The sequence below is a fragment of the Mustela nigripes genome, chromosome X, assembly GCF_022355385.1.
Source record: "Mustela nigripes isolate SB6536 chromosome X, MUSNIG.SB6536, whole genome shotgun sequence".
Taxonomy (NCBI): Eukaryota; Metazoa; Chordata; class Mammalia; order Carnivora; family Mustelidae; genus Mustela; species Mustela nigripes.
The window spans coordinates 75,366,727-75,394,160 of record NC_081575.1 but is presented as its reverse complement, the minus strand read 5'-3'; the positions used below and the strand labels follow the sequence as shown (position 1 = coordinate 75,394,160).

Below are 27,434 nucleotides of genomic sequence, written 5' to 3'. Positions count from 1 at the left end.
CGGGGGCGCCTGGGTGGCTCAGTGGGTGAAGCCGCTGCCTTCGGCTCAGGTCATGATCTCAGGGTCCTGGGATCGAGTTCCGCATCAGGCTCTCTGCTCAGTGGGGAGCCTGCTTCCTCCTCTCTCTCTGCCTTCCTCTCTGCCTACTTGTGATCTCTCTCTGTCGAATAAATAAATAAAATCTTTAAAAAAAAAAAAAACCATCCGGTAATCCACCGATCCCTTATAGCAGATTTGGAATGCATAAGGTGATTTGGGGGTAATAGACTTGCCTTCCTAATTTTATTTGGCTTAAGTTTCTTCTAAAACACTCAACTATAGGTTGTATTCATTGAGCACACAATAGTTGCCAGCAGGGAGGGGAGCCCTACAGTGAGCTGAGTGGCATTGGGATGCCAGTTTGAGATTTAGCAGTCATTAAAAAAACATGTTGTGTGGATAATTGAGAACTGCCTGTTATAGATAAAATATCAGTCTCATAGCTCTGGGAAAGGAGAATAGGGGCTGGCTGTTTTGACAGCCCAGGACTCCTTCCTGTGGTATTTTAAGTAGCTGTTTATTTAGTTAATACCAATATTGTTAATAAGAATTTTTATTTTAACAAATAAAGTTCCCTAGTTACTTCATTGGCTACTTCCAAAATCAGGAAGTGGTTGAGGAAACTGAGGCATAAAGAGATTAAGTGACTTACTCAAGGTCACACAGTTCAAGAGGTGGTAGTTCTTGACCCAGGCCCCTTGATACCACATCTTGCAGTTCTTCTTCCAGTGTAGCCTACATAGTGGACCCTGGTCAGTATATGGTCATGACTCAGAATTGAAGAGGTTCCACTAACAGAGAGCAGAACTCAGGAGGAAGTTTAAAAGAAAGGAGAAAAGGGCTAACCTGGAGGAAAAAGGAAACATTAAAGGAGGGATGTGTTTGAGGTAAGTTCTTTCTTGTCCTTATCATTCTTCTGTGCAAGTTTCCCCTGACAAAAGTTGGCCATTTAGTCTTTCAGCATCAAGGTTAAGCATTGGTAGCAGAGGAGAGGGAAACTAATGCATCCATAGCAGAGACAGTATATGGAAGGCAGACCTTCAGTAGGGAATAAAAACACTGGAAGTGGCCTTGGGGCCCCTGGAAGCAAGCCATGGTCCTGTTCCTACCTTGCTGCCAGAACTTGATCAAGGCCTTTCCCCACTAGGCCTCAGTTTCCATGTCATTAAAATTGAGGAGTGGATTCAATAGAAGATCCATGTTCTCAAATGAAATTTGAGCCAGAAACGTCTTTTTTTTTTTTTTTTTTTTTAGGCAGAGAGACAGAGAGAGAGATGAGGAGAAGCAGGCTCCCTGCTGAGCAGAGAGCCCCACGCGGGACTTGATCCCAGGCTCCTGGGATCATGACCCGAGCCGAAGGCAGAGGCTCAACCCACTGAGCCACCCAGGCGCCCCTGAGCCAGAAACTTCTATATAGAACAGAAAAAAGTAGAAGTCGTATGATTGAAATCAGCCTAGGACAGAGGTGAAGGACAGAGTCTAGAATTTCAGGTAATCATCTTGCCAGTGTAGACCTTAGTTAGTCACTAGGGGAATTGGGATTAGGAGAGCGGGGATAGCTCTGCCCAGTGCAGACAGACTGCTTGGAAGATGGGACAGCCCTGGGTGGGAGAGAAGGTTCAGGCAGAGATAAGAATACCTTGGAGATCGGCAGCATGCCTCTCCCTTTTCCATTTCCTATTTTACAAGTGAAACAATTAAGGGAAAAGGGACTTTTCCAAGATTTCAGTGATGGGCCTGGGATCCCAACCCCTCAAATCAGGACTTTATCCTCTGTAACCTGCGACCTATGCTATAGGATGCTGGCTTAGTGCTCCTTTGGCTCTATCAGAGACCTAAATGCACTCTCAAGTCTGGCTGGAGAAAGCAAGCTGACACAGAAACTGGGAGAACAGTAGTATTATATAACCTACCAGAGGGAAGCAGGCCTGTCAGCAGACCTTGAGGTATCAGGCAGTGAGATGAGGCACAAAAGAGGAATCCTAGAATCTCCTACAGATTACATTAGTTCTCCCGAGGGAGAGAGCCCTGGATGCAGCACTGTGTTGTGCAACCATCTACCCTCAGGGTGCAGAAGAGCTCTGGGAATAGTTCTGGCAACTCTGATCTCTCTACCTGCCTGCCTTCATTAGAGGAGGGGGAGCCATGTACCTTCATGTCCAGCTGGCTGCAGGAAGGATATGCTAAGAGCCCACCCTCCACCCCCTTAGAATGTGGTGCCTAAAGACAGTAGCTACTTTTAGCTGTACCTCCCACAGCCTCTCTTTCACCCACTCTCTTCCTTCCTCCTCCTTCTGTGAACCCTGCTGGTTGGCAGGAGGGCTGGGCAGTAGTGGGTGCTTTGGTATTAGCAAAGAGGCAGACAAGGGAGAGCCAGGCATCCCTAGGAGTGGCTATGGTAGACCTAGTATAGTGGGAGGGCTCAGAACACACACAGAATTGAGAGACTGCTTTGTGGTTAAGGCCCAAAGGGAGTGGAGGGACTTACTAATTTCCTTTGCACTTGCAACCAGTGAGGTGTTTGTTTTTAAGAATATAGGTTGACATTGGGGAGGGTATGTGCTTTGGTGAGTGCTGTGAAGTGTGTAAACCTGGTGATTCACAGACCTGTACCCCTGGGGATAAAAATATATGTTTATAAAAAATAAAAAAATTATATTAAATTAAAAAAAAAGAATATAGGTTGAACTGCGCAGGAAGGTTCAGGAAGATTTATTGAACAGAATGTACATAGACACTTTCTGTACTTGGGTTTAGAGAAAGACTTCTGGGGCTAGTGTTACTCACTTGATTCTTGACTCTCCTTCTTGAACATTTTTTTACACTGATCATTGGGTTTTACAGATTATCTCACTTGATCTTCTCTGTGGCCCTGTGAAGTAGGAAGGGCAGGGATTATCATTTTACAAATGAGAAAAATGAGGCTCAAAGAGTTATTGTCATATAACTGATCTGGGCTCAAGCTCTGAAGTTATAGTGCCATTTAACATCATTACAGATAGCTATACCTTCTAGAAAAGGGGTATTGCATCTGTTCTTAATCTAATTCCTTCATTGTGGAAGCTGGGAAACTAGGCACAGAAAGAGAAAGAACTCATCCAAGGAAATACAGTATGTTTATAGTAGTACTGGAACTAGCACGTTGCCTAGTAAGGATGTGAGTTCCTGGACCCATGACTTACAAGCTGCTCTTGCCTTTCAGGGGTGGTGAGGGAAATCTGTATAGTGTGATGGGAAGCAAAGGGTCACTGAACTAGTAATCTATAATTTTTTAGCTCTGTGATCTTGGACAAATTACTTAGCTTCTCTGAGTTAGTTTTCTTTTCTGCTAATTGGAGTCGAAAATCCCTGAGAACTGTCTGGGTCAGAAATCTCTATGTGACTGCTATAATGGAGGGAACTGATGCTCAGTAGCCCTTTACAAAGGTTTTGTTAATGAAATACATATGAATGATTTAAGAGAGCCTGCAAATGAACTCAGTCATTGGGTGACATTGAACAAATATCATTGTCTTTTTGCCTTCTCCATCACAGCATGAAGGAATTTTTTTTTTTTTTTTGCTTCCCTCCCTTAAAAGTATAAAAGTCCTATGACCTGGCTCATGTCTTGATTCCTTGGTGGAAAGCTGGATTTTTTTTTTATATAGGGAGCTTTCTTTTATTTATCCTCAGCTCCATCTCCCCTACCAGTCCACACACATGCTGCTATGAATAGCAGAGGAATGTTTTCTCTCCCTGTCTCCTGCAAAGCTAAAAGAAGAGCTTGGAAGAAAGCCAGAATTAACTGTGTTTTTATTTAGTGCCTTCTCAAGTCCATCAAGCCAGAACCATCTAGGCACTTGGCAATTAAAAATCAATTCTTGGCCCCCAATTTCTTGGCTAGGATTTGTGATGAGCATTACTGAGTTTTCATGATATGATTAAGAGTTGTGTTAGAAATTTTACAGGCTTTTGACAAATGACCTACTTAGGACAAATCAACATTTTCACCTTTGCCTACATCATTTTATATGGAACAGTCTCGTGGCTCTAGGGGTCTAGGTGAGAAGATAAGGACCATTGTATAGTCCTGCCACATTGGCCTTTTCTCCACAATGCTATGAGGTGAGCAAGGCCAGGATTATTTCCCATTTTATGACTAAGGAAATCGAAACTCAGAGAATTGCTCATATTGACTCAGATCAGTGCTGCCTCTTAAAAGCAGTGGTGTGCAAGGAAGAGCTTAGCATGTTATCAACCCATCCATACCAAATGGGCAAGGAGATTGTTCTAAAGATGCCTTCTGTACTTTGCTTCTATCTAAGTCTTGTTATAAAAGTTAGTCAGTAGCAGATAGAACCAGGCAGATGTCACTGGATAATTCTGGCTAGATTAGCATCGAACTAATTGGCAATTCAGATACATCTATTTCACCTATGGTATGTCCCCTCAAATATCATATCATCCAGAGATGCATGAGAGGCCTTGCCAAATGCAGAAGGGTGGCCCTAGAATTTATGCCCCTTCATGTTCAGTTTGGAAGTTTTCTTTCTGTGAGGTATATTTGGGATACACATGTGGAGTACACTTTTACATTGACATGCTTGGAGCACATACATTCGGTTAGCCATGGAGTACACTCACACTTGGGCATACTCTCTATAGGCAGAGTATATACACAAAGATACACATGATGCATGATTATGCAAATTTATGTGTGTGGACACACATGAATGCATATAAAGCACAACTGTACACCCAGATACATATGGGGCATGCTGAGATGCACATTCAGATGTGCTCCTACCCCCAGGACATACACTCTTATTCCTGAGATACACTTTTAAGGAGTTACTTGAACAAACCACCCTCCCCACATGAGACACATTTGAATACACCTATGGTACATACTCACATGCCCCACACATCCCTGTGGGACACACTTTGATCCAGAACATATGCTACCCTTAGGACCAGCTTGTTGTCACAGTTTTCCAAATAGGTAGAACAAGGCAATGGCCCCATCAGGAATAAAATGGATGCTTAAGATGGTATGTGTTATAGCAGGGTCTTCAAGGCAAACAATGTTTACAACTGAACTCAGATGTTGAACTAATATGCAGATGGAGAAGATAAATTTGCAGTGATCAATGCAGAAAGATATCCAGCTCTTCCATCCCCAGTCTACTTAACAAACCACCATGGAATAATTTGATTTTGAATAATGCCCTAGAAAACATAAAGTAACTGGGTATTAAAGCTTATTCTTTTCTTAGGAATGAAGTAACAACTTGGCCAGATCAAGTGTTTTTAAGTTGTGGGAGGGAGGATGCATAAGGGGTACAGAGTCCCAACTTCTGTTTCAGTGGTGGGTAGAGAAAACAAACACATTCTTTTTTTTTTTTTTAAACTTTCATTGTGTTATGTTAGTCACCATAAAATACATCATTAGTTTTTGATGCAGTGTTCCAATATTTTTTTTTAGTTTTATTTCCATTTATTTTATGCAGAATTTACTATTTACTCCCGGGCTATAACTTTTTGTTTCTTCAGTTTGTTCTGGGATATCATTTTCTTCTGTGCAACCTCCTCTTCTGGTTTAAGAACAATCTGCTCTTTTTCAGTAAGGATCATCTCAGTGTGGCAGGGAGAGCTCATGTATGGGTTAATCCATCCATGAGCCTTGTAATTTCTATGCTGCATCTTAGGAGGGTGGTTGTTCATCTGGGTATGCTCAATGACCAGAGAATCTTCATTTAAACCCTTAAGTTCAGTATTACTTTCTGCATTTTTAAGCATGTGCAGTAAAAATTCAGTACTCTTTTGGGGGCACTGGCCCTGTTTCCAACCCCACTGTTTGGCCTGGGCACACTTCATCCACCAACTCCACCATTGTAGCGATGGAATGGCACAGGGGTGCCTGCTTCTGCAAACTGACATCTTTAAGATACTTGGTGATTTTTCAGATATGCATATCCTCGATTGCCTGGGCAGTTTCATGTATGTTCTTGAGGTTTGAACCTCTTGTTGTGATTTGTTAGGGTGTTCTGGGTCAAATGAATAGTGAGCCATTTTCAGAGATCACCCTAGGCCTCTTGAATAGCCACATTCTTAATGACCACAACCCTGCCCCTAGGCATAACAGCTTGAGCCATCTGGCCCCACTAATGAAGACCTGCTATTTTTAGAGTTTCTCAAGCCGGAAACCAGGTCGGGATGTCCTGGGGAGGCCTTTCTGGCCTTTAATAATCAAAGGCTGGAGCTGAAAGGAGAGAATCCTAGACTGGGTCTGGATTGAATGGTATGAAGCAGTGAAGAGGTTAGAGTGTGCCAGGTTTGCACCGGCAAACAGCAGCAGCCTCAGAGTCTGAGCAGGATACTGTTGACTGTCACAGCCTTATGCTCATTTCTCAACTTTGGACTTGAGATCAAGAAACATGAATTCCAGTTACTATTCTGCAACTTATAGTGTGCCTCGGTCAGGTTTCCCTCCTCTGTCTGGCTCTTATTTGGCCTGCAGGTAAAACAGTCGGTATATCCCTCAGATGCTGGCAAGACTCAAAGAAAGAGTTGAGATAATGCTTTGCAGATGTACTTATTCTTTACCCACAAAGCTATACCTCCATCCCTAAACTAGTCTCACCCACCAACTACCAGGCCTGATCCTTCTCACAGTAGCCATAAAAAGAAAAGGGCGTTGAGGGAAGGAAACCTCATAGCACTGTTGTTGGGCAAAGTCATGCTGAAGTCACCCTCACCCTTACAGATACTTTTCAATGCTAGGTCAATCCTTTTTCAGAAAACAGGTTTGCAACATTTAGGTGATCATATAGTTTTGACTCCTTGGGAACCCTTGGCAGTGGGGAAAAGTGGAGGACATCAGGATCAAGGACTTTTTCCTGTACTAGGAAAAGCAAAGTCAGACCACCTGTACCTGCCACCTGCCAGAAGAAGCAACTTAGAATGGCAGTTCTGACCCGGGGAGAGTGCCTTATTCCATTTTGTACTCAGGGTCATTTCACCTGCTTTGCTGAAAGGGGGTGGGTCAGGAACTCTGTAGCTGAAGTTCAGATTTCTCTTCACCCCGTATATTGTAGGCAAAGTTCTTCTAAGCCTCAGTTTTCTGGTCTGTAAAATGGGCTTAATTATAAATCTCAGGATTGTTGGGTGCAAGAATTCATCATGGCAAAGGATAAGAAAAGTGCCTTGTAAAATGTTGAACATGTTTTGCTGCTATTTGGATTGTTAAGAATACATCCAGCTCATTATTACAGGTAGCTTAGAGGTAGTTCAGGAGCTTGTCTTTTCTTTATTTCTCACTCCTTCCCCATGTCCTTCTTTTAAGCCAATATTGGCTCCATTTTACAGACGGGGATACTAAGGACTAGAGAAGGGAGGGACCAGCCTGATGATGTAGGATTAGGCAGTGGTGGATTCAGGATTAGAAATCATGCTTTCAGATCTATCTAGCTTCAAGCTACCAGCCAGAATTCCAGTGCTAAAGGAAGCTGCCAGTAGCAGCTTAAGTTAATATATGTTAAAAACTTAGGTTTGTCTCTGAAACATAATGGTGGGGGGGGTGGCTATCTGGGCCCCAGCCTTCCCCAGCAGTACCCTGCTTCCCCACAAAAGACACACTGACCTTTTGTCCATTCTACAGTAGCTCATGTCCTACTCACCTGTGGGTTAGAAGCTGTGAAGTAATGGAGAAGATGCTAAGCTGTTGTGAGAGGGAGTTGTGTTGCCCATTTAAGCTACTTCAGAAGAGTCCCTGAAGGCAGCTATCCTCCTTGGCTACTACCCCCACCTCCTCACAGCTTCCTGGGTACAGAAGCTTTGTGTGGCTGACCTGCATAAGGGTTTAGGCCAAAAGGTATCCGAGAAAATGTTTGAGGGTCTTGTTCTGTGGAGTATTTTGCCAGCTCTTGAGGGATAAGATAGTGGAAATCCAAGAACCAAAGCTAGAAAATTCCCTTGAGACAGGCTGATTCTCACCTGGCCTTGATGTGGACATTACATCTCAGCTGGGCTGACTTTTTCTCATTTAGTGTTTTTCCTTGTACACCACAGACTCTTGAGCTGGGCCAGATTTCCTGGAGCCTTTCTAGATTGTTTATTTTTGCCTTTCTGAGCCCAGGACAGATACATTAAAAAAAATTATGTTATGTTAGTCATCATACAGTAGTACATCATTAGTTTTTGATGTAGTGTTCCATGATTCATTGTTTGTATATAACACCCAGGACAGATACATTGAGACTGATTGGTGAGAGGAAGGAGATGGAATAATCTGTGGAGCTCATGCCTTGGTGCTAGGTATTGGGGAAGATGGCCTTTTGTGTCTTCTTCATCTGTCCTGCCACTAATACATTATTTTCCTATGTCCCCCTGATTGGCTGTAGGAACCTAACTGAAAGTGTTGTTTTTCACTTGTGCTGCTAAAACCTATAGGATAACTTTGGTATGGTCCTTTCTAGGGCATTAGACAGTTTCTGGGGTGTGGAAACTAAAGGGAAAATGAGAGAGATACCTTCTGTTCTTCAAGTTTGAGAGACAAGGAGGTGAATAGGAAAGGGTGAGCTGCCAAAGTCCTGCCAAGAAGCAGCCACACAGTTTCCCTAGCTCTCTTGACTCTAGACATGTCCTTTTTTATTATTCTATTCTTGAATAAGAAATACATTTCTGTGGTCAAAATCTAAAAGATACCAGCGGGTGTACAATGGGAAGTCTCCCTCCTGCCCCTCCCCTCCAGCCACTTGGCTTCCTCTGCGGAGGCCACCAGTGAGTCCTTCCACAGAAATGTTCTATGAATATACAAGCATGTATAGATATATTCATTTTCTCTTTTTTATGGTAATATATTCACTGTTCTATGACTTATTATACTTTGGATGTTCTTTGTCATGGAGAGCAGAGGTTAAGAGCACTGGTTCGAGAGTAAAACTACTAGTGTTTTGGTTCTGGCTCTATGTGACCTCCAGCAATCACATCATCTCTTCAAACCTTGGTTTCTTCATTTTTAAGATGGGGATCAAATAAGTTAGTTTATGTAAAAACTTAGATTTATCTCTGACACATAGTAAGCAGTCAGCCATATTTTATTATTATAAGAAAAGCATTGTACTATGAGTCAGGAAATCTTGGTTCTCTTCTAGCCTCTGCTCCTGGGATAGCTGAGTGACATCCTTTGGCATCCTTTGGGATATTTTCTTATCTTTAAAATGTAAGGTCTCATTCCTACTCTGCTTGTCTTCTAGAGTTGCTAGGAGGATCCAGTGAGCTCATGAATATGAAATGATGTGAAAGCAACTTAGAAACTGTAATGTGCTTAAGCACATGGAAATGGTGCTACTTAACTCTTTTCATAGAAGCCCCTTTGGATAACTTGAACCCAGTGGCCTGAACTGGGTGGAGAAGGCATTGCCCTTTCTTCTGATAGTACAACCCAAAGGTCATTCCTGAACTGGAGCTCTATTCTGGGTCGAGATAGTTCATGGCAAAACTCAAGAGTCAAGTTTTGTCTTTTGACCTTTTTTTAAATCTCACTTCATCCCTCTTCTGAATTCTTTGTTTCCACATTTTCTTTGCCTCCTCTCTGTTCCTTTTACCTCCTTTCTGTCTCTTGTCAAAACCTGCTTATAGCTTATTTTCAAATTTTTTTATTTAAATTCTGGTCAGTTAACATATAATGTAGTATTGGTTTTAGGAGTAGAATTTAGTGATTCATCACTTACATGTAATACCCAGTGCTCATTATAACAAGTATCCTTCTTAATACCCATTAAATAAATAAATAAAATCTACAATAATCATGATGATAACAACAACAACAATAAGAAGAATCCACTGTCAGTCTCTTGAACATGACATAGAGTTAAGAAGAATAGGTTCAAGTTCTAGCACTGTACTGGTTGCTTTGTTCCTCAGTTTACCTGGGCCTTCCTTCCTCTGCCCTCATCTCTTTCACCTAGCTTAAATAGTCAGAAGTTGTCTTGCATAAGCCTGGATGACCTACTTGAAGTTCTGTTGTTATAAGCACAACTACTTTTTATGCAAACAAAGACCCAATGCTATCTCTCCTAGGCCTTGAGTGTGGGTCTGATTGTGCTTGTGTCCTCTTTGACAGCTTAAGTTTAGATGTTACATCCATCCCTCTGCCAGAAGGGAAGCCAACTCAGCCATTTTGTCCTCTGGTGCCTTGTCCAGTGGCTGCTCACCAAACACCCCTGCCATCCACCATCCATTACTTACCATGTCTGCTGGAAAACCAGGATTGTGCTATACTCTGCTAGAGACATGGCGCATCCCTGAATAGGAATCATTGCTGACAGGGATCGAAGGCACTGCTTAGTGCTTTGGCCAATGTCTTTTCTCTCACTGTGAGTCAATAGGCAGAGGGAAATCAGTAAGCCACTGGAAACCATCTTCTGCTTTCCGATGGGCTCTTTAAATTTTTAAATTTTTTTTTAAAAGATTTTATTTTATTTGACAGACAGAGATCACAAGTAGGCAGAGAGGCAGGCAGAGAGAGAGAGGAGGAAGCAGGCTCTCCGCTGAGCAGCGAGTCTGATGCGGGACTGGATCCCAGGACCCTGGGATCATGACCTGAGCGGAAGGCAGAGGCTTTAACCCACTGAGCCACCCAGGCGCCCCACCCGATGGGCTCTTTAAATGCAGATTTCCTTTTTGGGTTTTAAGGACTCCCTAGGAGGATATTACATTCTCTTTGAAAAGTCTCAGAGTCTTTGCAAATCTGTGTCCTGGGTGGGCATGCTTAATAGACTTCAAGGTGGTTTAAGTTGATTGAAATATATTTATTTTTCCTGTTCTCCAGATATAGGAGCAGGTCAAAATGCTCCTATAAGTGCTATTCCTGTTCTCACCACCTTAGAGCAGATGGCCATGTTTAAAGACCATATTAGAACCATTAGTTCTAACCTATCTCTCCCTCTGCTCCTCCCCCCACCTACAGCCCTCCTTCCCTTAGAATGTTTTAACACGACATCTGTCAAATGGATAAAAAATGACTTTCCTTTCTTCTCTCTGCCTTGCCTACCCACCCTCTAGCTGTGGTGTTTATGAATATGGAACTATACATGTGGGAGGCATGGAGGACAGATTCATCATGTAGTTCTAGCCCCCTCCCGCTCCCCTTCTGTAAACCTAGAGGATCCCCACCCCCACTGCTTCTTAGGAAATTTCAAGGCTGGCCTTCAGGTCACAATCCAAGAGAAGTTAAGGATCACAGGGCTGGTCCCAGTAGAACCACATGAAGTAATTCAAGAACCCAGGTTCAGAATCTTAGATAGGTCTAAGGAACCTCAGGGGTTGGGGTTTTTTTGGGCTTCCTGTCTCTTCCTTGGGTCTGGCCTGGCCATCTCTCAAGGTTTGAAGGCAACAAAGAGAAGCTAATGGGTGGCTGGAACTTAGTACCCACAGCAAGACAGCAAGTCCAGGAAGAAGATCACAATGCCCAGGGCAGGAATATTTTGGAGATGGAGCCCAGTCTGCCTCAAGAGACAGGAAGGGTCAGGGTAACCTCCAGTTCAAGAGGTATGCTTCTGACTCAGCTCATGGAGGGAGCATTGCTGAGTCATTGTTTCTTTGTTTATTTGTTTTACTAATAATTTGTCTCAGAATATTAGAGTCTGATTTGAATAGATTGATCATAGCTCTTGGAAATTGCTTCTAGACTACAGCATAGAGATATCCTGCAAGGATTTTTCCATTAAGGCCACTGGGGACCTGAGGGCTGAAGATCAGGGCAGAGGTGGGAGGGAGTAGGAGTTCAAGAGAGCAGGTGCAGATAGCCTCTCAAGGTAGACTGAGAAGATTCTCCTGGACAAGCTACTGTAACTCCTTGGCTTGCCTGGAATCTAATACAAGGATAAGCCAGGAGACAGAGTTTCAGAGATTCTGATTTCTTCCAAATGATCCAGTGCAGTAAGAGAAAATTCTTGTATTTCAAACTTTGGCTCTAGTAAGTTTAAGACACTTGTTTCAATATGATGTATGATTCGTGATCACTTGGGCTGCTTTTTAGAAATTCTGTGGTGATTCTGAGCAGCAGGTCTGTGAACCACACATTGAAAGCCTTGTCTAATGTGTTCGAGACACTGGGGTGATGCCAAAAGATCCCAGAATAACTTGACAATAACTACTATTTCCAGTGTTTTGGGCATTCAAGCTGATGTTTATCAGATTGGGAGGTGCCCTGGGTGAGAGACTTCTCTAGCCAACAGGGGCATGCTTGATTGGTGGTCCAGAAACATGTCTTCTCGATCTGTCCAATCCTTGACCAATTGGTTGCATCTTCTCTAAAGGACTTATTTCTTCAACAAGACCAAACACTTAACATCATGAACTTTGGGGCAGTACCTGCATCTCACTGGGCCTGTCAGGTTGAGCTAGTGGCCGAAATTTCATTATCAGAACAGTCCATTGCTAAGGTCCAGACCAAGCAAGTAACTCTACTTCTTTCATATATGTTTGGTCACTTATAGCTAAGATCACATGTAATCTCTTTGGAAGAAGTACAGAATGGTGTTATTCTTTGTCTATAATGAGCGAGAAAATTCAGAAGCTTATCTTGGCTTCCCAAACTTTTAGGTCCTGACAGGTATGAGTCGGCTTGCGACCAAATACATATTGGACTTTGGTTCAGGTGATCCATCTTGCTCTTGCTGAACCTGACCCTTATCTAGGCTCACCTTTCCAAATCAAGCAATCCAGCTGGGTTTTGTGTCTGCCAGGTGTTGCTGACACTAACCATCGGTCTTTTATTTTATTAAGATTTTATTTATTTATTCGAGAGAGAGGGAGGAGAGAAAGTGAAAGCATGAGCCGGGGGAGAGGTGAGAAGGAGAGGAAGGAGCAGACTACGTGCTGAGTGGGAGCCTGACATGCAGCTCGATCCCAGGACTCCAGGATCATGACTTGAGCTGAAGGCAGATGCTTAACTAACTGAGCCATCCAGGCGCCTCAGATCTTTCATTTTCTTAAAGTGAAAAATGGATGGTACAATGGGACATTGAAGGAAGCTGGTGCGCAGTGACTCACAAATCACACGAACAAAGTAGGGAAAAGTGATCCTGTCATGAAAAGATGATATTTGCATACTTCCTTTCAGTACATACATTTATTTATTTATTTATTTATTTAGTTAGTTAGTTATGGGTGATAGCAACATCCAGGTTAAAGCTGAAATCAGCCAGGTGTGAATTAAGTTGTAGGGAAGAGAAAAATCCATTCTTGGGATTTAAAAAATATTCATAGTGGTGTTTTTCTTACCTGGCATCTTTTCTCCTTTCCCTGTTTTCTTTACCTGCCATCTTTTCTCCTTTCCCTGATGACCATCTTCAGCAAAACTAGCAGCCCACCCCACAAGCCACTTGGCCATAAATCCTATCAACAACAGACTGTCCTATAGACAACCTGGTACTTATAACATAAATAATTTTCTTAGCCCCATAGTATGTTCTGCAACCTGACAGAGATGGTAATTCTGTTGTTGTGATCTGAGAACATGCCTGATTTTAAGGATCAGGTTGTAGAGACTAAAAACTGCTATGCATTATGAATTAAGCAGATTGTTTAGATCTTCCTAAGTGTACATCTGGTTGACAACTTGAATAAGTCCATATTGCCTTATTTTCTTCTTATCCTACTTAAAAATTAGTGAAAGGGCAAAGGAAGAAAGAATACAAACTGGAGTCATCAGGTGAGGGATTAACAAACAGTCAGATGAAGATGACACAACTAGCAAGAGGCAGCCTAAATCTAGTGTTCCTGTACTTAACCATGGCTAAGGCTTTGTCTGAGTCAGAGGCACGGAGGTAAGAGTACATCTGCCTGCAAGAGAAACAGTTTGGCTAGAGTGGAAGGTCCCTGCCAGGGTAAAGATAAAAGTTGGATCTGTAAGTGAGGCTTTGAAAGGTTGACAGGAGAGTTGTTACGGCTCTGGATAACTGGGATCCCACTTTTTTTGTATATTGGCAAGGCCTGGCATTGGGAGTTCTCCTTACATGACCCAAAATATCCTTTCTCAGATATACCAACCACTGAGGAAAACCTTTCGGTTAGGCAGGGAGCCCAACCTACAGGGTGGCATGGGGATCCCTGGGAAAAATGAGACATCAGGAGAGGCAAGGGTGAGCCTAAACTATGAAGGTCCAAGTGTGTATCTAAACCAGCAACATAGGCATCACCTGGAGACTTGTTTGAAATGCAACCTCTTGAGTCATGCTTAAGATTAACTGAATTAGGGGCGCCTGGGTGGCTCAGTCGGTTAAGCATCTGCCTTTGGCTCAGGTCATGATCCCAGGGTCCTGGAATTGAGTCCTGAGGCAGGCTTCCTGCTCAGTGGGGAGCCTGCTTCTCCCTCTCCCTGTGCCCCTGCCCCCAACTCATTCTCTTTCTCTCACTCTGCTGTTTCTTTCTCTCAACCAAATAAAATTTTAAATAGAGACCAACTGAATCAGACACTTAGACTTGGGGGGCCTGGTAATCTGTGTTTTAATAAGTCCTCCAAGAAGTCGAGAACTACTACTGAAGGTCATTCACAGGGTGGGCTGGTATCCCTGGAAAGAGAAACCAGCTGGGAGCCTTCTCTCTTTGCTTTCTTGGGGGAGATTGGCAAAAGTCAAGCTATAGACTTCCTCCTTTTCCTCAGATTAAAGAGGCTTCAAAAAGGACTCCAGCCTAGCTTTCCATCTCTCCTTCCCCAACTCCCCCAACCCCTTCCTAGCCTTTTCCAAACTCTACTACCTGTTTGCCATCAAATTCCCTATGGTCTTTACCTATGAGACTTTATGTAATCTCATTCCTCATTGCTCTGCCTCAAATGCCTTTCCTTCTCCCTCCCATATCTGTTACAATCCTACCCATTCTTTAAGGTCTATCTTCAGTGTCACATCACATGTTCTCTTGTTGTCTCCTTGATTTCCTCCCATTCAGTTTTATCCTCTGCTATTTTTTATATTCCACATGTGAGTGAAACCATATAATTGTCTTCCTCTGACTGACTTATTTCATGGAGCATAATACCTTCCAGTTTTAATTCACTTTTAAAACAACTCAGAGGATAGGCATGTAACATACCCTTATTTCTGCTTATATTTGTGATTGGAGACTACAGGAACCCCATACAGCTACCAGCCTCTTTCGGATTACTCTTCTCTTATGTCTGCACACATATCCATCAACTCTTTGTTCAATATTGTTTAACAGGTAAAGAAACTGACTCAGTGGGACCATAATTTGTAAGAGCAGATACTCTAGAGCCATACTGTAGCTGCATTTGAATTATGTCTTTAATACTTATTGTCTGTGTAAATTTTGGAAAATTATTTAATCTCTCTGAGCTTCAATATCCTCACCTCTAAGATAGGAATAATAATACTATTTCCTCAAAGAGCTACTCTGAGGCTTTAATGAATTAATGTGTGTGAAGTTCATGGACTAGTGCCTGACATATAACAAGTACTCCATACTAGCTAATAACATCATCATCATTATCATCACACCTTTAGCAAGTAGCAAAGGAAGGTCTTAAATACAGGTGTTCTTTTCTACCTTCTCTATCTATAGTGTTACTTTGAGGAAAGCATGGTCTAGGAAGCTGGCCATCTGATGACTGCAGGCAAGTTCTCTTGCTATATTGTACCTGATCTATGAAATGGCTTAAGGGTGATAACCTTTTAAATGCCATTTAGTTCTGACTGCTTTTGATTCCAGGTAGGCCCTGACAACAGGATTACCAGTTGGATTATAGTCAACGTATCCTAGATTGTCCTTGTCTAGGGTATAGCTGAGCTCTGTGATCTGAGGGCTCAGGCAGATCAGCTGAACTAAATGGGGACAAGAATGAGCCCACTGCTGCCAGGAAAAGCCAAACATGAAGTTGCTAAAAAAGATGACCACTATAGAAAGAGCACAGGCAGTGGAATCAGCCTAGGGTACCTCAGACAGCATCACAGATAGCATCCTGAGCTGAGGGCTGAACTGATGCCAAGATATGCTTGACCTTTGGTTAAAAAGCCAAGGTAATAGTTTTAAGTCACAGGCTTTCATGGTGCTGTGGGTTGGGGCTGTATGTACTTATTGAGCTCTAACAACACCAGTTGGAACCCATCTTTGGTAGAAGAGGGAAATTTTTTAATCAAGATTTATGTTATTAAGGCCAGCTACCAGCAATTCTCCACTGAGACCAGAACAAGAACAAATTAAATTTTAGTGCAATTGGAAGAAAGCAGGTTCATCATAAAACAAAACAAAACAAAACAAAACATTTCATAGGCAGGACAATTGGTGATTAAAGGTGGCTGTCCATATCTCTCTCTTTGTAGTTCTTTACAAATAGGAGTCATCTGGTTTCTGATATTATGGATGGAGTTCTAGGAGTTCCCTGTAGCATTGATAGTATGGTATCATGGGTATGAGAACACATGCAATCAGAAGGCCAGGCTCCATAATTTATTACTTGTATGATTGAACAAAGGACAGGTCACCTATCTGAGCCTTTTAGTTTCCTTATCTTTAAAATATGGGTAATAGTGAGGCCTAGTCATTCAGTAAGGATCAAGTGGTGAAGTAGATATGAAAATACTTTATAAATAGTAAAGGATGAGATACTTGAAAGATAGTGTTATAAAAGACCCCATTGGAAATCTCATTTGCATCTGTGCTGAGGAGCTCCCAGTATGCCTTACCTAACCAACATAATTACTTAACTAAGTCAAAAGATCAGTACGTGAGTGTGTTTTCATATGTATGTAATGTGTTAATTTCATAACCATGGGTTATCCTCCAGTTGCATGCTTCATATTCTTTCTCTGTTGTTTGAACTGTTTTGTCTTTGGTCTTGTGGAGCTACAGTTACCTTGGGGAATCAGTTCTTCCTCAAAGCAGACTGATAGAAAAATTGACTTCTAGAGAACATGTTCAGAAATTTAGTGCTAGAGAAAGAGTTCTTGAATCTTTTGCCTTGACAAGCCATATGTTCTTTGTCCTGGGATCTGTTTCTCCGAATGTCAGGAAGATTGATGGCCTGTATAGGTTGGAACCAGTTGGGGAAAAAGAACAAACAACACAGGGATCAGGATGGCAGCCAGAAATAGAGGCAGACTCTTCCTCCATCTTCATCACTATCACTGTGCTTAGACAAGTGTTATGAGTTCGTGTGTGTGTGTGTGTGTGTGTGTGTGTGATGTGGTAATGGGATAGATGTCTTCCTGTTGTTTGCTGTAGCCCAGTCCCACTTGTCACAGACTTTAATGACCAGGGTTAAGATCTTTGCACAGCCCCTGCCTTGCTGGGTGATCATGAACTCTCCCCTTAAATTCACTGTTGGCTCAATTGTGCCATCCATCAAATGCAGGATTCAATCTAGACTCCTTATTTATCTCATAGAGTGGTGGTAACAAATCACTGAGTGAATCTGTGACAAGGTTGAGTTTCTTGGAAGCAAGGCATCACAGAAAGTCATATTCTTTCATACCCATGACCTCTCTGGATGGCATCATGTGTGGGTGAGAACAGGACACTGCAGGACTGGAGTCCATTGTGTGTGAGGAATGCCATGGTCTGTAACCCCTTGAGGGTGGGGTACAGTGGTGTTCAATAATGTACCACCAGCTCTCAATTGGTCAGTTCCAAGGAGGAGAAGGACAAGGGGGAGAACACAGGAAATTTAGAGCAAATATGTTTGAGTTTCATTTTGGCCTTTGATTTCAACCTCTTCACCCATTCCTGGCACTGAACTTTCTTTTTTTCTCTGGGGAAAATGCTCATGAGTAGGAATAAAAACATGAGGCCTGTGTAGTCCATATTCACATTCTGGGCCATTCCACCCACTGGCTAATGGAGAGTTGACAAGTATTGTTTGTCTTGTGGTCCAGTGGAGCTTGTGCTCCTAGTGCCATCTCCCTTTCCCCAACCCTTCACCACCAGTATGTCAGTATTTCCATAACTACTAGAGTTCTGTGGGTGGGGTAAGGGGCAGGTAAGGTAGCTAGCTGTGTGGACTGAACACATTCTCATTTTGTCTCCTAAGCTGATCACTGGAGATTCCATCGTTAGTGCTGAGGCAGTATGGGATCACGTCACCATGGCCAACCGGGAGTTGGCATTTAAGGCTGGCGACGTCATCAAAGTCTTGGATGCTTCCAACAAGGATTGGTGGTGGGGCCAGATCGACGATGAGGAGGGATGGTTTCCTGCCAGCTTTGTGAGGGTGAGTGTCAGCCTTCACTCTCCTCTCTCTTCAGCCTTCACTTTCTTCTCCTGTCTCCTTGGCTACCTACCCTTGACTTTCCCCTCTCCAGCCTTTGTTCTTCTCATTTCTCTCCTGGTGCCTCCTCTCACATTTCCTTTCCCTTTTTTGGTCTTTTACCCAAGACATGGGCCTCCTTTAATCTTTCCCCTCTAATTTTGAATTATTTTCTTTTTTTCTCTTTGATTATTTTAACAATCCCCATATTTGTCTGTCTCCTGCCTCCTACCTGTTGTGACTTTGTACAAATCACTTCCCTTTTGGTCTGGTTGGTTTTTGAAGACTCTTTTAACCCTATATTGCTGTGAACTTACATTTTTTATCTCTCTTCCTTTCTGCTTTTATTATTTTCCTTGTCTCCCCTCTTTTGTTCTTTCTTTTTATAGATCTCTCTCTTCCCTCCCCCTCCCTTCTCACTCCCCTCTGCCTCCTTTGCCTTCTTTTTCTTATTTAGGGAAGTGTGAATACCCCCATGTGTTGTCTTCAGCTGTTAATATAAGACTGTTGGCTCCCTACCCTCTCAGAGGCTACAGTTTACTGATTGCAGATTTTACATTGAGTCAGGTGTCTGGGATCTAAAATGTGTTGAGGGTGGGAAGCAGGCAACTTGATAGTGCTTAAAAGACCTTGGCCCTTTTGACATTGTGCCATGAAGAACCTGGCCTTTAATGGAACAGGCTCTTGAGAAAGGGCTCCTTAGCAGTTTCTGTTTCCTCTAGGTCACCAATTGGCAAGATACTACAGGGTAAGAGCACTGGCCTGGCATCCCAGCTCTTACGAATTATGAGCTAGAATCTGTTCTTTGGTATTTGTGAGCTCTGATTTTCCCCACCCACAAAATGGTGTTGATAGTTCTTTAATCCCAGTGGATATCACAATGAATGAGATCATGCACATGGAAACAACTTTGTAGCAGTACAAGTACCCAAGCTACATCAGGATGTCTTATGATCATCTTTACCATACCTATCATCTTTTGTTAGTATCTTCTGTAGGATACCTGATGTCAAACAAAAGATGAGAGTAGTTTGGGCTCTTGGAAGATGAAGGGCCTCAAGACTACAATGATGATATTGTGACATGAGTGAAGGAGCAGATTATTTGAAATCAGAGAACCTGAAAGGCAATATCACCTTTCCTACTTCCCAACTCCTTGGTTTTTGGCAAGACTTAATTCCCTGAACCTTGATTTCTTCATCTGAAGAACAGGGATAACAGACTTTTTATGATGATTAAATGAGATCACATAGGGGAGTAAAGTACTTAGCATAGTGCTTGTCGCACACTGGGTACTTGGCAAATAGTAACTTGCTCATTATTACCACCACTACTTTATTAGTCCCAAAAGGTATATGTATCAAGGCTGGACTTAATGGTTAAATGAGACCTCTTTCCTTGGAGGACTGTAAACCCAAGAAATACTGTTATCTGGTTAGAATGATTTAGATGAGGACAGTACTTAGAAGCAGAGGGATGGACAAAATGATTTCTCATCCTCTTCTGTCCTGGGAATCTCCTAATGAAATATCCAGTCCTTTTTCCTTTACTTATGTGGCATCTTCCATCTGAGTCTTCAAATGTTATCTCTGTCTTAGCTCAGCCTTGCTGCTTGATGAATTGGTCTCAGGGGTAGTCAGAAAGAACACATCAGTAACCATGGCCCTTTGGGATGAGTGTGAGGTCCTATAAAGAAACAGCTTGTGTATCTTGGGCTAATAGATCCTTCTTTAAATGGAGGACTAAACTGTCATTCCAATCCAAATGTATTTCACTTTCTGTGGAATGTCATTTGAAAAAAAATTATTTATTTGAAAGAGAGAGCACAGGCAGAGAAAGCAACAGAGGGAGAAGGAGAACAAGGCTCCCCACTCATCGGGGATCCTAGGACCCTGGGATCATTACCTGAGCCAAAGGTAGATGCTTAACTAACTGAGCCACCCAAGTACCCCAAAATATCATTTTTATAATAAACAGTAAATCAAGGGATGGGGCAAAATGATTAAGCAAAGCAGAATGACTCAGAGAGGCAAATGGCAAAGCCAGGCTTTGGCTTACTAATGAACTGACATTTATGCTTTTACATGCAAGGTCAGGACAAGTGTATCTCTAAGCACACGGTCCCAGCAGCCACTAGCATGGGCTGAAGCTGACCTTTGAGAAAACTACTGGCTGACTCAGGCATGCATGGTATGGAGTCTAGCCTAGTGGTTTTCAGTCTTGGCTACATGATGAAATAAATCACTTGGGCAGCTTAAAAAAACCAATACTCAGGCTCCAAGCTAGTTAAATCAGAATCTTTGATGTTAGGAACCACTGGTCTATACTAGCACAGTCCAGTAGAAATATAATGTGAGCCACAAATGCAAGCTACAAATATAATTTAAATTTTTCTAATGGCCATAGTAAAAAAATAAAGTAAAAAAAATTATAGGTGAAATTAATTTTAATATATTTTTCTTAGCCCAATGTATCTAAAATATTATCATAGAACATCATATATTATCATTATGAACATTGTTAATAAATATATTTTTCTAAGTATTTGAAATCTGGAGTGTATTCTATACTGACAACAGATTTTCATTAATATTAGTGACATTTCATGGGTTCATTAGCCACATGTGGCTAGTTGCTACTGTATTAAATAACACAAGTGTAGACTGAGGACTGTGATAATAGACCAGGACCATTAATGATAGGGCCAAAATTATAAATTAGAGATCAAATATTCTGTCTACTATAATAATGTTTATTCTTTGAGAAACTAAGATAGCATTTCATGTTGCCTGAGATTGTTTTCAGAATGAACATTAAATCATTGTGAACCTTTTTGCTTAACAATAGTTGAATGGTCTTTTCATCTCTCCAGGGGAGTACCATAGAACCTTAGTGGCCCACTGTTCTGGTATCATCAGTAAAAAGAAATGGAGTCAGGCTGTTGCATGAATGATATGAATATTATCTCACAGGTAGAACTTCAATTCTCCTTAATGAGTATTTATGTTTAGGTTTACATTTCTGGTAAGATTCTGTGATATACAAGGTATTAAATGATGGAGGTTATGTAGACTTCTTCCTAGTCGATATTTTTAAAATAAAATCACTATCTCCATTATTCTACATTGATTTTCATTGAGGGTAGAATGGTCTTATAGAAATGGTAGTAAAAATATTAAGAAATAAGAGGCCTGAGTTCTAGTCATGGCTCTCCCAACCGTTTGGTATATGATCATGGGCTTTTATTTACTCCATCTCTGAAGCACTTTCTAGAATTTATTCAAGCTCCAACATGTCTAGATAGGACATTGAGAGGAATCATACCGAACTATTGAATCTTCGTTAATGTTGATGTAGTTGGTAGGTAGATGGGTGATTTCCTGGGATACTGTAACTTTCATGTTATGGGACAGTTGTCTGCTTTATTCAGACTCACTGGAAGCTGAGATTCAATAGCTCCTTGAAAACACTATCCCTAGGTTATTTGGCATATAACAAGAAAGTATAGTAGGTGGTAAAACACTTTCTTCTGAATTCCATACCAGCTGGACATCTTTGTAGATCTTTGAACCAACTTGGTCACTGTAGAATCCCCATTCCCCTCCTGGAAGTCCCATTGTTGTGTGAGCATCCCAGTCCTAGGATGAATAATCAAGGGTGCTTAGTTCTGTCCAACTAGCCCTACCTTTTTTTTTTTTAAGATTTTATTTATTTATTTGACAGCAAGATAGAACACAATCTCAGGACCCTGAGATTTATGACCTGAGCCAAAGGCAGCTGCTTAACCGACTGAGCCACCCAGGTGCCCCTAAGGTAGCCCTACCTTTCATTAAGCAGATTAAAATCTAGTGTGCAATCTAAGAAAGCCAGATTCTTTTTTCCCCAGCTAGTTAAAATGTAGTGCAATATTAGTTTCAGATGTAGAATTTAGTGATTCATCACTTATATACAAGATCCACTGCTCATCACAAGTGAACTCCTTAATACCCATAAACTATTTAACCCATCCTCTCACCCACCTCCCCTTCTGTAGCTATCAGTTCTTTCTCTATAGTTAAGAGACTGTTTTTTGACTTTCTTCTCTTTTTTTACCCCATGTTCATTTGTTTCTTAAATTCAACTTACTAATGAAATCATGTTATTTGTCTTTCTCTGACTGATTTATTTCATGTAGCATAATACTCTCTAGCCCTATCCATGTCATTGCAAATGGCAAGATTTCACTCTTTTTTATGGGTGAGTAGTTTTCCATTATTCACACACACCCCCATCCTCTTATTTATTTATTTATTTTACACAGAGAGAGACAGCACAAGCAAGGGGAATGGCAGGCAGAGGGAGAGAGAGCAGCAGACTCCCCACCAAGCAGGGAGCCCAACAGAGGGCTTGATTCCAGGACCCAGGCATCATGACCTGAGCTAAAGACTGACATTTAACTGAATGAGCCACCCACGCACCCTCTCCCCGCATCCTCTTTATCTATTCATCAGTTGATGGACATTTGGGCTCTCTCTATAGTTCAGCTATTTTTGAACATGCTGCTATAAACATCAGGATACATGTATTCCTTTCAATCAGTAGTTTTGTATCCATTGGGTAAATAGCTAGTAGTGCATTTGCTGGATTTTAGGGTAGTTCTATTATGAACTTTTTAAGAAACCTCCATACTGTTTTCCAGAATGGCTGTACCAGTTTACATTCCTACCAACAATGCAAGGGGGTTCCACTTTCTCCACATCCTTGCCAAAACCTGTTTCTTGTGTTTTTAATTTTATCCATTCTCACAGGTGTCTGGTACTATCTCATTGTAGTTTTGTTTGTATTTCTCTGATGATCAGTGATATTGAGCATCTTTTCATGTATCTGTTGGCCGTGTATATGTCTTCTTTGGAAAAATGTCTATCCACTTCTTCTCTTTATTTTTTAACTGGATTATTTGTTCTTGAGTATTGAGTTTTATAAGTTCTTTATATATTTTGGATACTAATCCTTTATTATATATTTCATTTGAAAATATCTTTTCCCATTCTGTAGATTCCCTTTAGATGGGTAGATCACCCATTTACCTATAATTGATTGTTTCCTTTGTTATGCAGAAGCTTTTTATTTTGAAGAAGTCTCAATAGTTTATTTTTACTTTTGTAAGAAACCCAGATTCTTGCTTCTATTGTGCTATTAGATGTGCAGCTTGAGCAGTTTCCTGTATATCTTTGAAACTCAGTTTTCCTCCTTGTAAATTGGGGATGACTGAGTATTGTGAAAATTGGTAACCAGTGATATCTTGGTTACCTATAAATAAGAAGTTTGGTCCCATTTTGGCTATTTTACAGGAAATTGCTAGGTGTGTGTGTCTTCTACAAAGTCAAATATCTGCCTCTCTTATTGTTCTGAATTTTATTCTGTGTGTGTGTTCTCAGATTTTCTCCCTTCTGAACATGGGATAAGGTTTCACAAGAGCACTACAGGAGTTGATTAGCCTTCCTAGCTGTTGGTCAGGTTAAGTAAATTACTGCTTGTTGAACATTGGTCCCCATATCTAACTGTTGAGATCTTTAGCTGCTTTCCTGGGCTGATTTCCCCCTTGGGAGCTGAAAGCAAGCTTCTGGGATATGATGGTACCTAGAAGTTACAAATCCTACCACAGGGGTAGGATTTTTACATACTGAACACTAACCTCAAATAATTCAGGCTCTTTTTCTTTGTCACTGTGTAAAAAAGGGCTTTGTTTCTGACTCTGGGCCATGGTCTCAGGAGGACATACTCCCCACTTGAGGACAGGATGTGCACAGGGCACATGACAATCTGTTATTGGTGGTGGTATGTGAAGCCTATGTGATAAAACATGGTTTTGGTCAGAAAATAGAGCCCGTTCAGATGTCATCAGCATATATTTTCCTTGTTTCCTCAAATTCTAGATTTCTTTGGTTTCTGTCCTGGCTTGGGGCAGTGTATGAAAGGATGAAGTAATTAGTTCATTACTGTCATTCCTTGCAATTGTACAGATCAGATGTCACACAAATAGAACTTCTGTTTGTGGGGAAGCTCACTGTTTCAGAGTATTACTTGGCTTTTAATTGTGTAGAATCTCTTTAACTATATTTTAGGAAAGATAGTCACTTGTATGAAAACTTATACTAATAGCAGATTTAGAGATAGAAAGACTCATTTTAGTCAGCAGTGGGCAACTTAGATATTGGTAGGGTCTAGACTGGTTACATGAGTAAAACAATCTGAGACTAGAGTATGCATGAGTCTATATCCAGTTGGAAAATCTCTGCCTTCTAAAGTGAACAAAAGTGATTTGGATGGTTCTCATTGGTGAGGTAGGGTGTAGGAGGGAGGAAAGTCCAGTGGGCTGACATCTTCCAGTTTTTTTCAAGAAAATCCAAATATTGGATTTTATGTAAAAAATCTCCATATTTTAAAAATGTTGACCAGTGACTGACTTTTTTTAAAAAAAGAAACACTGTGAGGGAGGTGCCTGGGTGGTTCAGTGGGTTAAACCTCTGACTTCAGCTTAGGTCATGATCTCAGGGTCCTGGGAAGTGAGCCCCGCCTCGGGCTCTCTGCTCAGCAGGGAGCCTGCTTCCTTGTCTCTGCCTGCCTCTCTGCCTACTTGTGATCTCTGTCTGCCAAATAAATAAATAAAATCTTTTAAAAAAAGGGGGGGGAAGAAACACTGTGAGGGACAAGTGAAACACATCTATGGGCTAAATTGTCTCTCCAGGTCCTAGCTTGTGAATACTGATCAGCCAGACCACCTCACTGTATAGATTATGAGGAGACAAATCCAGAGAATGGAAGTGACTTGATTGTACAGAGTTAGTGGAAAAGGCAGCACTTATATCTAGACCTCCTGAATTTTAAGACAGTTAAAATATTTGTCTAGTAAGTACAGTGTCTCAGCTTCCTCAGATATGATTTGTATCATTTTTTTTATCCTGTGAATGGGCCATAATTTCCTGTTTCTTTGCATACCTTTATATGCTTTTTATGCATTTCTGATTTCTTTTTGTTGAAACTGGACATTTTGAACACTATAGTGTGGTAACCCTAGAAACCAGATTCTCCACCTTCCCCAGGGTTTGCTATTGTTGGTCGTTCTCTTGTTGTCTATTTATTTAGTGAATTCTCCAAACTATCCCCCCACCAAATAAATAAATTAAAAACAAACAAACAAAATCAGACTGCATTCCTTATTATGTGTGGTCACTAAAGTCTGTTCTGTTTTCTTGTTGGTCAGCCTGTGACCTGAGAGATTTTTTTTTTTAATACTAAACTAAGAAACAACAACAACAACAAAAAAACAACTAATGTCCTGGTATTTGAAGCTTAGCTCTGAGCTGGGACACTTCTTCAGTACTACTCCAGGCTGCCCACAGCTCTGCCTTAATTTTCTTTTCTTACTTTGCTGCTTGCATGGGACCCACAGATCCTCCAAAAAGTGCAAACCTACAATCTTTTCATGCATCTGGTCCAATGCATGTATCCTGTGCCCCATTTCCTCAGTATGTACAATGGCCCTTCCCAGTTATTATGTTCCCAATAAATGTCTTCTTCAGTCTCTTCCTTCTTGTGCTGTGTTGGGTCTGTTCTCTGTTCTCCTCTTCTGCCATGCCTAACTCAAGGTGATCAGGAGCAATGTATGTCTTTAAATTTTTCAATATAGGCAGTCACAGGCTAGAAAGCCACTTTAGCACAAGGGGGAGAGGGTACAAAGCAAAGGTCAGCCACTGTGTCTGTCCTTCAGGGCCAAACAGGTCAAAACACACAGCCATACCATTTTAAGAGCAAGGCAAGACCATTAGTCTGGCACCAACAATTTGCATGAGGAATATGGACCACCTTCCTTTCAGCTGCTGGGGAAATGGGGATAGTAGTCAAATGAGAAAAAAAGCCTCTGTATTCTATTATCACATTCTAGCTTTCTCTTTTTACATCAAGAAAAACCCTGGTTACAATAAGTTTTGGATCAGAGTCTAGAATTCTGAAAATGTTGGTCCTGTCAGTCTTCACTAGCTAAGGATTATTACAGTGGAGAGACTGGTTTTTTTGTGCATCCTAATCTACAATTTTTAGTGATGTTATGCCCCTCTTGAATCTTAATCCTGTACCTTCCAGGCTGTTGAACAATCAGGAAAGGATATACTTGGTCTGCTAAGAAGACTGTTAACACTTGAGGACCTGCCTCCCATTGTAGGGTAATGGCAACACTGTTTTGCTTTCTTGTAATGAGTTAATTTATGCCAGCCCTTGTTTATCCACTCAAGCTTCAAATGGAGATAGGTCTTCAGCCTTAACCATCTATGTAGAAAGTCTTATTTGTGGTTCTAGAGGTGACTCATTACAGGATCTGTGATATTAGTAAGAAGGTCCTTTCTTCCTAGATTACAGAGATTTATCTGTAATCTGTAATCTATAATCTCTGTAATCTAGGGAGAATTTCCAATGGCATTATTAACACTTAATATGCAGTCACATAATCCATTTTACTGGCTTCTCACTGCACATGCTTTGGATGAGATCATCAAGTGTATCCTTTGACTAATTAGAAGGGTTTTTTTTCTGTACTGTCATTTGCAAATATCTTCTCCCATTCTGTGGGTTGCCTCTTTGTTTTGTTGACTGTTTCCTTTGCTGTGCAGAAGCTTTTGATCTTGATGAAGTCCCAAAAGTTCATTTTCGCTTTTGTTTCCTTTGCCTTTGGAGACATATCTTGGGAGATTCCTCAAGAAATTAAAAATAGAGCTTCCCTATGACCCTGCAATTGCAATACTAGGTATTTACCCCAAAGATACAGATGTAGTGAAAAGAAGGGCCATCTGTACACAAATGTTCATAGCAGCAATGGCCAGGGTCGCCAAACTGTGGAAAGAACCAAGATGCCCTTCAACGGATGAATGGATAAGGAAGATGAGGTCCATATACACTATGGAGTATTATGCCTCCATCAGAAGGATGAATACCCAACTTTTGTATCCACATGGACAGGGTTGGAAGAGATTATGCTAAGTGAAATAAGTCAAGCAGAAAGAGTCAATTATCATATGGTTTCACTTATTTGTGGAGCATAACAAATAACATGGAGGACAAAGGGAGATGGAGAGGAGAAGGGAGTTGAGGGAAATTGGAAGGGGAGGTGAACCAT

At 41.4% G+C, this 27,434-nt stretch overlaps 1 protein-coding gene and 1 pseudogene across 7 annotated transcripts in view; one reads left to right on the top strand and one right to left on the bottom strand.

The window, feature by feature from the left end:
- ARHGEF9 (Cdc42 guanine nucleotide exchange factor 9) overlaps positions 1-27,434 on the top strand; it is a 223,369-nt gene that overhangs the window by 52,464 nt on the left and 143,471 nt on the right. For 6 of the 7 annotated variants that reach the window (XM_059385137.1, XM_059385142.1, XM_059385141.1 and 3 more), the window contains exon 2: positions 18,071-18,250. The exons of the other annotated variant lie outside the window; for it this stretch is intronic. In XM_059385137.1, the coding sequence (XP_059241120.1) occupies positions 18,071-18,250 (180 nt within the window). The remainder of the gene's footprint in view (positions 1-18,070; positions 18,251-27,434) is intronic. 7 annotated transcript variants of the gene reach the window in all.
- On the bottom strand, positions 5,539-6,040 carry LOC132006684 (large ribosomal subunit protein uL22-like; annotated as a pseudogene).